We start from the raw sequence: 11,290 nt of genomic DNA, 5'->3' as shown, positions 1-11,290 counted from the left end.
CTTATACGAGGAATTGGGAAAATTTCGGATATGCAGTTGGTTACCTCGTTCACAGGCAGATGGGGCGACGACAAACCTGTTGTTTGTTGTATGCCTCAGCTCAGTTCGAGGAATGATACTCTGACGGAATTCGATTTTCAATTATTGGAAATCATCGACTTTACGTTGATGAAATACACTACCTTGCACTGACGAGTGGCCAAACAGCTCGAAATCGGTCTGCAAGGGTGTTCCAATAATTGAAATTCTATTGCGGCAGTTGTATCAACAGCATATGCAGGAATAACTTCAGTGAAGAATCCTGCACTGACACCTGTCTGATATAATCCAACGCCCTTCGTGGTATTAGCCAAAAATCCAAAAATCTATGTGAAGGAAATAAATATTCCGGAATGAATTTCGAATAGTATATAAACAATCCCGAAATTATTCAGTTATTGTGACTTATTTATCAACCGTAGATCACAAAAGTGATAAAAGAATCGTCTGTTGGATGTTATAAAAATATACATACATTTGCAATGCAACGTTTCGTTCATTATATTCGTACCATCAACTTTTTTTTCAAATACGGATCTGTATAGCTCAATTTGTCATTACAGTGGCTACAAAAATCGATGAAAAAAAAATAAGTGAAAAGTCTCAATTAGATATATGGAATGTATTTGAACATCATCCTGTCACTGTGTACTTGTTATTTTAACTGTTCTCCTTTGGAGGACGAACATTTTATTCACGAAATAATAACATTCGTGAAACTTTCTAGTATTTTCGAAATAATCATTCGATTTGTTATTTCGCACACAGAAAATATATTATTTACTAAATGTGTTGTGTTGCAATTTTGATTTTTTTATAATCACCTCCACATCTTCCAACTGTTAACAGGACTGATTATCCTTGATTCATGAAACACGATGGTTGCCACAGCTGTTTTTAGAAAAACAACACTTTAGACAATGTATACGAAAAATATTAATACAAATATCCCGACAAATGTTAATAAACCGGCGAGAGTTGCCAAGACTCTTTGCAATGTTTTCAAATATTCGATTCAAAATGGTTGGTATATGATGTCAAAGGAATGGATTTAGTATGTTATCGTAAATGCTAATATCGTGGTCTGTCTCGTTTGCAATGGAGTTATGTGTTTATGCAGGCTGCTGAGTTAAATTTACCACATTATGAACCCCGGAATGGATCGAGAAAATAATCTCCTTTGACGTTCGTTACTTTATATTTAGTGAACATTACCGTTACTTAGTTGATGCATTTTAATGAGGCATCGGTTTCTCCGGCGATAGGTCTCTTCTTTGAACTGATCATAACAATTTTCTGTTTCAATTAAACTTATATGGAATGCAATAAATGGATAGCAGTGTATAAATTGACTCCACTGTATCTAAGCGAACAATAGCATAGTATAGGTCAATTTACCGTCACTATTTTCCGGTTTTGAAGGCCATGGACTTCTGGAATATCTTCCCGACGTTTCGTTAGCGCGAGTGGTTAGCTTCCTCAGAGGTTAAGCCACTGGCGCCAGCGAATCGTCGAAAAGAAATTCCAATAAACTTAGGTCCAAAGTGAGTGGGTCCATTCGAGCCTCCATCGTAACCCGCAAGGGTTTATTGTGTCTGACCCCTATTCACACTCGGCCAAATGAACCCAGCTTCCTAACGAAGCCGATTAGTTTGTATGGTGAGTGGTCTTTCAGCTCAGTTGATAAGAGTACGGCTCTGCCGAACTCTAAAAACCTGATTTGGCCCCCAGCGGGGCAGGCACAAGGTATTTGTTCTGCTGTTTCATAATTTTCCAAAGTTCGATAAAGTTGCACCAATTCAAGTCTTTCACTATAAAAGTAACATCCCATGGTCTGACAACGAAATTCATAATAAAATAAAACAACGTGATCAGATATATAAGGATTTTATTAAAACTATTGGGGTGAATAGAAATGTCAAATGGAAAGAATTTAAGAAACAGAGAAATGAAGCAGTGAATTTATTTAAAAAAAAAGAACAACACAGTAGATATAGGTAAAAATAACTCTTAACTGATGTGGAAAACATTAAAAAAGCTTATAAACATGAAGTGCCAAAACTTTCCGAGCTGTATAGAATTTAACTTAACAAACCAAATGTATATTGTTAATAATAAAACTGAAATAGTAAATGAATTTAACTACTACTTCATTATTAGTATTCAGCAAATTGTTGATAGTATAGATGATGTTCAAGATTGGAAATTCAATAATTGAATCGCTTATTTTTGAAAGGCCTCATGTCACTAAAAGTAAACGTTTCAGGAAACGAAAAAACCGCATAACTTTTTAAAGTATTTTTTTCAGTTTTTTCTAATTACTTTATATGATACCTATGATAAAAAGGCATTTCCTGGTGTAAAGTTTGTCATCATATTTTGTACCATTACCTTTTTATAGGCCTTTGAAATCACTTGACATGAGGCCTTTCATAAATAAGTGAACATTGTTGGTAGATTTGTATTAGATTAACTGAAATAAAAAGACAAAATTGCTTATCAAAATCAAGACAAAATCTTTTTTTTATTTTTATTTAGTAACAATATTTAAAAAAAAATAGAAACCCACTGGTTGTTATTCTTTCAAAACAATTTAATTATTTAAAAAAAAAAATCAACTTCCCCACAGAACTTTGACTGACTTCTATTTTGTGGGCCATTGAAGGAGTCCTGAATAAAAGTCCTTATGCTCTTCTGGGACATACTGCATCAATTTCTTCAAGTCTTCAATCTTCTCTCCTTTTATTGGTCTTTTTCCAGTGTAAGCCTTCGTTGTTGGAATTTGAGCTATTTCATTTGGGAAGGTTTTTAGCTTGAAGGTTTTTTCGTTCAACCCATCAATGTACTCGTTTGTTACAACTACTCCCACCTGTGAATCAAACTTGAATTGGTGATAAGCTGAGACTTGAAAGAATTCTTTTTTTCCTCTTTTTTGAACTTTGGTTTCCTCTGAACTGGTAGTCTTCTTGTAAACCAGCGGCCACCATTTTGCGAAATCAACAATGTCTTGGGTCCCAATCAGATCCACATAGAACTTTCCTTGTTGTGTAGCTGTCAAAAAGATTTCCATGACTTCTTTAGTGGAATAATATCGATCAATTTTATTCATTTTCTTCTTTATCAACCCAAAGTCCCTGTCACATGGGAGATATGAATGTCCTCTGATAGGTAATCTGAACAAAACTTTTTTGAATCGACCTGTGTCTGTCAAGCTCATTAGAAATCGAATCATCGTGTGGTTTTTGTTTTGTCCTGTGCAGTTGTCACTGTAGAGGTACAGCTCATCAACATGAGGAGGTATGTTGTCATTGATATATTTCATTAAAAATGAACATACCTCGTTGGCTCCTTTTTGAGCAATACCTTCATGGTACAGGTAGAAGGTAGCTTTGTCATTCTTATTATCATGTACCCCAAATGAAAAAACTGATAACTGCCTAAGATAATAGGTTTCTTGAACAGGAATGTTCGGTAAAGATACATTTTGCATATAATCGAAGCACAAAATCATTGCATTATCATGAAGCTTGCAATACTCAGTTACGTCACGAATGGACTTGTAAAATTTGTTTGACCTCCTTTTGTGTACTTCCATCTGTGCTTGTGCTACTCTTCTTGCTGTTTCATTTAGTTGAGGATTTTTTATTCTGTTATTCAGCCGTTCTTATTCGCAACATGTATCAATTTGAGGTCTTCCAAAGCGATAATTGAAGTGTTCTTTGTACACTTTGTAATAAAAGCTGTATTTTACCTCAGATCCTGGGTTTGCCTCCAGGAACATTGTGTGCATTTTTTTAATGTCAAATCTTGCATCTAAATATTTTATTTCTTTAGAGGCATAGTGGCTTACTTTCAGAGGGAATGATCTGATGTGATCCTTGACAGTCTCTACAAATTCCAAGGGAAAAGTCTTAAGGTTTGTTTGTTGTCCCCTCCGATCAACAGGATTTTCACCCCTAGAAGCATTTCCTTGAAGTCTCCTTATTCTCTTTTCACCAACAGCATTAATACTCAAGAAAGCTTGCTTGCAAACCTGTTTCCTCTCTTTCCCGACCATAACATGAAACTTGTAGGACCTTGTATGTTGAACAGAATGACTAGGTCTAGAGCTTTCTTCATTGGCTTGACCACCATCAGTTGGTGTTGGTGACTTAAACCTAGATCTCCTTTTCCGAACTGAGTATACATCAATGAGAGACTGCAAGTGCAAATCTTGTTCATTTTTGGTTTGGAAATTTGAATTTCTGTCAAGAATTGATCTTAGTTCGTTTTCAGTGAATTTGTCAAAACATTTCATTTTGCACCTGAAAAAAAAATAATAATAATAATAAATAAAATAAAAATAGAATATAATAATAAAATAAAATAGAGCTCAAATGTGAGAACAATGAGTAACTAGCTATGTAATGCTCATAACGATCGTAATTAAACATTTATGTTTACAAATTTAAGCTTCTTTGTTGAAAAGCAAGCAGACAAATGGAAAGTATGAAGATAAAAAGGCACTTACGAGCATGGATCACCTGTTGAGGATTTTTCCACAGTGTCTCCTTTGTAATTTGTGTATGATTTTCCATGAAGTCTAGCCAATTTAATTCTATTAACTTTGTAACTTTCAGGATTCCTGACACCTTTTCGTTTTCTGGTAACTGACACATCTTCTGAAACACTTTCTTCACTAGATGACATTATTTGAAATTATTTTCTCTAGTAAATGTGAATAAAAGATAAGACCGGTCTCGGAATAAGTTTAATGAAAACAATTTAATCTTTCTCTGATTTACCTACCAAAACACTGAATGTTGTTGTTGGGATTGACCTCGACAATGATGGAAAACAAATAATAAACCAGCTGATTTGAGGTGTTGCACAGTAGGTTTGATCAAGTGTGATTGATCTGTTTAGTTATGAAGGGCCTCAAGTCACAGACAAGAGGCCCTTCATAAATAAGTAGAATCTTCAACTTGTTATATCTACGGTATTCGTTAGGAGACATGAGGCTAATAATAAATAAACGATGTGTTTAGGTCTGAAGACTTGTTTTTTTCAAAAAAGTCGATTTCGAAAAAAATGTGACATGAGGCCTTTCAAAAATAAGCGATTCAATTATAATCAATATCCCAATTTTTCCAAGTTTTACATATTAACAATTAATGAATTGCGTCTAATTGTTAACTCCTTAGACAACACAAACAAAGTTCATGAGATCTCAAATTCCAAAATGCTCAAAATCATTTTTGAAACATATAATTTTAAACCTTGTAAATACTTCCTTCAAACTTCGAAAATTCCAAATCCTTTAAAACTTAGTATTATAGTTCCTATTCAAAATGTAAGCAATGCAATCAAGGCCAGTGAATATAGACCTATAAATACATTACTACCAATAGAAAACATTTTTGAAGTTGCTGTTTATAAGCAGGTACTTGATCATGTTGAAAAAAATGAAATTTTAGTAAATAATCAATCTGGATTCCGTAAAAAATATTCATGTGAATCCGTATTACAACTTACTTTATCTAAATTCAAAAAAGAAGTTGTTAACAATAAATTTGTAGTAGCTGTTTTCCTTGAAACAATTGATCGTGATATTCTTCTAATAAAATTAAGATATGGTATTGATGATGATGTTTACCAATGGTTATCTGACTATTTATCCCATTGAAACCAAAAGTCAGAGTTCAAGACAATTTCTCACAGCAATTACATATACATAAAGGTGGGCCTCAGGGTAGCGTTTTAGGACCTCTACTTCTTATCTTATACTTAAATGACAAATCGATAATGAAAACTTTGAAATTGTGTCATGTATCAAATATCTTGGATTCCAGTTAGATCATTTATTACTTTTTGGCAATCATCACGATTATATATGTAAAAAAATATGTAAAAGACTATATTTCTTTGCAAAAATTTCTGGTAATTTATCCACTCAGTCTAAAATTACTGTGTACCATGCGATTATCTAACCACATTTTGATTCTGTCTGTTTATCTGTTTTTCCGTTAATCAGCTATCGCCCCCATACGAACTAATAACTCTCAGAAGTTGAGAAACTTGTGCGAGTTAAGGACTAACGAGGTCTAACCTTTTAACGTATGATTCCTAACACGGATTACTGTGCTTCTATTAATTTCTTGTTTAATCTAAATCAAACATCTCAATTACAAAAACTTCAAAATCGCGATATGCGAATTGTTCTAAAAATAAATAGATTACAAACTTTGCGGTGGCTTCTAGTTTCTGTACGGTTGTATTACTCAACTATGACATTTATATATAAAATTCTGATTAACTTATCACCTTCATATTTTTCTGAATTTATATTGGTTTAAATCCAGAAGTGCACAAATATGTGGCTGATACCAAATAAACTAACACAAAATGAGACAAAAACTCGGGAAATTACCTTCACTATGAGCAGTAAATTGAATCAGCATGACTCCGTAAAACTTTTAGGTATAACCTTAGACCAGTCCCTCAAGTGGACAGAACATATTGACTGCCTAGCGAAAAAACTATCTAGTCAACTATTTTTGCTAAGGAGACTCAAAAAATCAGTTAGTCCTGATGTGCTTCTAATCTCATATTTCTCATTATTCCATTCTCATGTATCTTATGGAACTGTGTTATGAGGCAACTCTACACATGCCCATCGAATCATGACATTACAGAAACGTGCTGTAAGAATAGTCGCCGGTTTATGTCTTCGGGATTCTTGCCGAAATTACTTTCAAAAACTCAACATATTAACAGTTCCTTCTATTTATATTTACACACATCGGAAAAGTTTAGGGATATTTTTATGAGATACTGAATATCATAAAAATAAATGCATGAGGTCGTTTAATTTCGATTAAATTGGAACACTCGACCACCCTGTAGGTTTCTATGGGTTGAACAAAGCCTGCAAAAACGGTAACTAATTTTTTATCAAGTTTTTTACAAACTGTAGGTTTTCGGCTAAAATGAATGATCTGAAAGTGTCGAGTTTTTACATTCTATGCAGTTCTTGCTTAGCAATTAAACTGGAAATATTGTGCTTTAACATGGAACGTCATCACATCCATTGGCTGAGATGAATAGAGCTGTAGGGCTTCTTCAAGGTGGCATGCGACAAAATGATGTAGCTCTTCGTTTAGGGGTCTCCCAAAGTGTACCCATCACGCGACTGCGGTAGACTGAGGTGTTGAAGACACCATCCTGGCAAGCCATGATGAACCCCTCAGTTTCCGACTTCAGCCCACTCGACCTGAGAAAAGCGAAGGTCGGGCGCTTTGATGAGCCAAGGTCTCCAATGTTATTGAAGAAGACCCCATGCATTGGCTTATTCTTGTGTTTCCGCAGAAGTTAGGTGATCTCTGCGGCTTTTATCTGAGCTTTTTACTGAACAGGTTCCAACTCGGTGACAGAGTTGTGGTCAACTCGTTCAGACTCGAAAACTATACCGAGTTCATCAGCTGCTCGGGCAGCTGCTCTAAAGAGAAATGCTCCAATTCCTACTGTCTCATGGTTACGGACCATGCAGAGAAGGGGATCCGAACTCCTGACGACTTTACAGGCTGTATCCAGCACCATTCTGTCACTCCAAACTCAAAAGTCCTCGGCCTCCCCGTTGTCGGGGGAAGTACAACCGTGGAACAGACGATTTGGGATGCAAACCCCTATTGAGATGCATCATTTTTCGGGACTTTACGTCTAGTTGATACAGCTCCTCCCGAGTCCACTTCACTACACCAAACGAGGAGAGTAAGATTGGAACGGCAAGCATATTTGTTGCAGCAACTTTGTTCTTTCCCGACAGTTCCGATGACCAGATCTGTCGAAGTTTTGATACTTGCCGCGGAGAGAGTTTTTCACTGCTGATACCTCTTGTGAGTGGCGTTGTTCCACCCCGAGGCAAGTATACGTCTCTCCTGCATCCAGATGGTGTAGGATGCTTCCATCTACCAACTGCACATCCTCTCCGTAGTCCCCGCATCGTCCTCTTTTGAGATGGACCATTGCACATTTGTCTATCCCGAATTTCCTTCCGATAGCATGCGTGTACTCTTCCACCACCCTCAAGGACTGATGGAGATCCTTCTCTCCAGAGGCATAAAGTTTAAGATCATCCATATAAAACAAATGGGTGACCTTGTGCCTCCGGTTTCCGGGGGTGCCACAGTTATACCCTCGAGCGTTTCTGAGCGCAACGGATAATGGCTATAGTGAGATGCAGAAGAGAAGTGGACTGAGGGAATCACCCTGAAATACACCCCTTCTGAAAGTGACCCACCCTGTTTGGACTCTTGCTTGACCAGATGTTATGGTAAAGCGAGTTCGCCAAAGTGGTATCAGTTGTTCAACGCATCTCACTATTTTGTCGGGTAAGGCAAGACGAAATTGTATCAAATGTCTTACGATAATCGATCCAGGCCATAGAGGGGTTACGCTTATATTGTATCGAGTCCAGCAGTACACATCTATCGATGAGCAGGTTCTCTTTACATCCAGCGACTCCTCTCTTCGACCCTCTCTGCTCATATATCCGTTCGAACACTCGGTCAACTGAGGTGAGTATTCGTGTGTATAAGATGCTTGTGAACAACTTATAACACGAATTCAAGCATGTTATCGGTCTGTAATTCTTAGGATTCGACAAATCTCCGCCTTATTAATATTATTATTATTATTAAATTCGGAAATTATCCCCAAGGTCAACCGAGTAATCTTCCTGCGACGTCCACCAGAGCAAAGAACAAACATATCGGAGCGTGCCGTGGAATGATGTATCGCTTTTTTTATTATGACTATACTTCAAATACAGAATGGAGCAAAAGTTGTAATAGGCGGCCGATATTATCGTTTGATAGATCGGCTTCGATTCACGGAGGTGATTTTTATTGCAGCGCTTTATGTAGAAAGTAAAAAGGTTATGGGATTTCGGCCGGTCAATAGCCGCCCCACTCGCTCATATCGGTATTCAAAGGCTGATTTATCCGGCTGGCTCACGTATGGGTAAGCTTTTATCGATTCCGGGAGAGATAATTGGGATATACTTTCTCGATGCAGTGAGATCATTTTATGTTTTCACAATTCTGCAATGGTGCTTTCGTTATTGAATGAAATATTTCGCAATATTAAGAACAACTAAATAAATCAAGTCTATGAAATATTTATTTATGAGATAAGTGTTAAAAGTCCTCTTTTTATTTCCATAAAAAAAACATTTTGACATCTCTTGTCAGTTAATTATTTTCATGTTATCGCATTTGCTGTGAAGTGGCCGTGTCAGGTGACGCCGAATCATCAGAGTTAGAGTCAGAGTCAGAAATGCTTTATTGTCATAAAAGTTTAGGTTTTGTTGACAAAGCACGCTTAAGAACTAAAACTATTTGAAACATTAACATAAAGGTCAAAAATTTAAAACAAGATATTAATATGGCTCAAGCACACTTCAAAAAGTTTATGGTAAAAGTCTGTAATTAGATATAGGAATGAAATACTTTGTCTAATTTTCACTTAGTTAATGTATTGATATTAATACGACCAAAGTTTCGGTTTTTACACATGAGAATGGTGTGAAAACCGAATCCTTGGAAATTAGACAAAGTATTTTATTCCTATATCTAATTGAAGATGAATTTCCACAAAATAAATAACTCAACAATATCACAAAGTAAAAGTCTGTGATGAAAATTTTATGTGTTGAGAAAACAGGCTTAAGAAATAAAACAATCAGAAACATTGAAATAAAGGCCAATTATTAAAAAAAGACATTAATATGGCTCAAGCACACTTCAAAAAGTCCATGGATAAAAGTCTGTGATAGAAAATTTCATAAGTTGGAATTATAATTTCACTAGTTCAGACTTCCATTGTTGATTTGAAATCCCTGAAACAACTAAAAAAGAAGAACTGAAAATTAATAGCTGAAACAATTAAATTAACCAAAATAAACCTGAAATGAAATAATAGTAAAATAAAATACAAGTAAAAATAGAACAATTGAATAAATGAAAATGAAGAAATGAAAAAAGAAAATAAAAATAAAAAGTGGAGAGATTCCAAGTCACGTTAGTTCACGACGTTTCGATTGTTAGTATCTACAATCGTCTTCGGATGATGACTGGACTGATTTCTCCGAGAGATGACTATTTATAGGTCGTTCGAGTATTTTCACTTATCCCCGCTTTCCATTTTCCGCTTCACTGGTTCCGTGGGAGATGGCCATTTTTCGCTTGATGATGGGTTTCCATATGTTGCGTATTTCTACGCTGGCTTGGCTGAATACGTTGTTGGACAACATGTATGCGGCTTCCTTGAATTTTCTCCTAAACCAATGTTCCTCTCTGTGCAAGATCTCAGCTTGGGACCACTCGATGTTGTGTTGATGGGTCCAAACATGGTCTGCTATTCCTGATTTGCTGGTTTCCCCTCGCTGTGTGTGTTTCTTGTGCTCGGCAATGCGAACATTCAATGGCCTCTTAGTTTCACCAATATAGAATTTTCCGCACTCATAGGGTATCCGATAAATGCAATTCTTGGAATCGTAGTCCGCGTTTGGTGGCCTGGTTTTCGTGAGGCTGCTACGGATAGTGTTACCGGATCTGAAGCAGGTTCTGATGTTGTACTTGGAACCAATTCTTCTTATCCTCTCCGATAATCATCTGATGTAGGGAAGTGCAAGCACTGGTTGTGACGGCTTCTCTTCCTTGCGAGGCTCCTGCTGTCTTTTAGCCAAAGTCTTTTCTACCATCGCTTTGGAGTAGCCATTCCGTTGAAGATCATTCCTGCTGTCTTCTAGCCAAAGTCTTTTCTACCATCGCTTTGGAGTAGCTAATCCGTTGAAGATCATTTTTGATGATGTCTAGTTCCTTCTCGAGACCTTTCTTCGTATTACAAAGCCCAAAAGCACGGTCTAATAGAGTCTTGATGATTCCTCTTTTAGTCGATTGATGGTTGTTGGATTCGTGGTTCAGATACTGGCCCGTATGAGTGGGTTTTCGGTATACAGATGTTTCCCACTTAGTGTTGGTCCTCTTTACCAATACGTCTAAGAATGGCAATTTGTTGTGGATTTCCTTCTCCATTGTGAATCTGGTGGAAGGTCTCACGCTGTTGATGTGTTTCAGGAAGGCATCTAGTTCAGTATTCCTATGGTTCCATATTATGAAGGTGTCAACATATCTCAACCAGACTCGAGGTTTCTTGTGGGCTTCTTCAATGGCCAGAGTTTCAAACCACTCCATATATATGTTGACTATGA

General features: G+C 36.5%; 1 protein-coding gene across 1 annotated transcript; it reads right to left on the bottom strand.

Annotated features, from left to right (window-relative positions):
• Window positions 1-2,611: 2,611 nt before the first annotated feature.
• On the bottom strand, window positions 2,612-4,875 carry LOC141480740 (uncharacterized). Its single transcript, XM_074171134.1, has 2 exons — window positions 4,550-4,875; window positions 2,612-4,343 (listed from the first exon to the last, which is right to left on the bottom strand). Exons 1-2 carry the CDS (start codon window positions 4,726-4,728, stop codon window positions 3,704-3,706), a joined length of 819 nt encoding a protein of 272 aa, XP_074027235.1. The 5' UTR covers window positions 4,729-4,875; the 3' UTR covers window positions 2,612-3,703.
• Window positions 4,876-11,290: the final 6,415 nt, after the last annotated feature.

The sequence above is a fragment of the Leptinotarsa decemlineata genome, unplaced genomic scaffold (assembly GCF_025532065.1).
Source record: "Leptinotarsa decemlineata unplaced genomic scaffold, Ldec_3_MD MMD2_tig00000008_RagTag_RagTag, whole genome shotgun sequence".
Classification (NCBI taxonomy): Eukaryota; Metazoa; Arthropoda; class Insecta; order Coleoptera; family Chrysomelidae; genus Leptinotarsa; species Leptinotarsa decemlineata.
The sequence above is the reverse complement of the archived record's forward strand: the minus strand, read 5'-3'. Positions and strand labels throughout refer to the sequence as shown.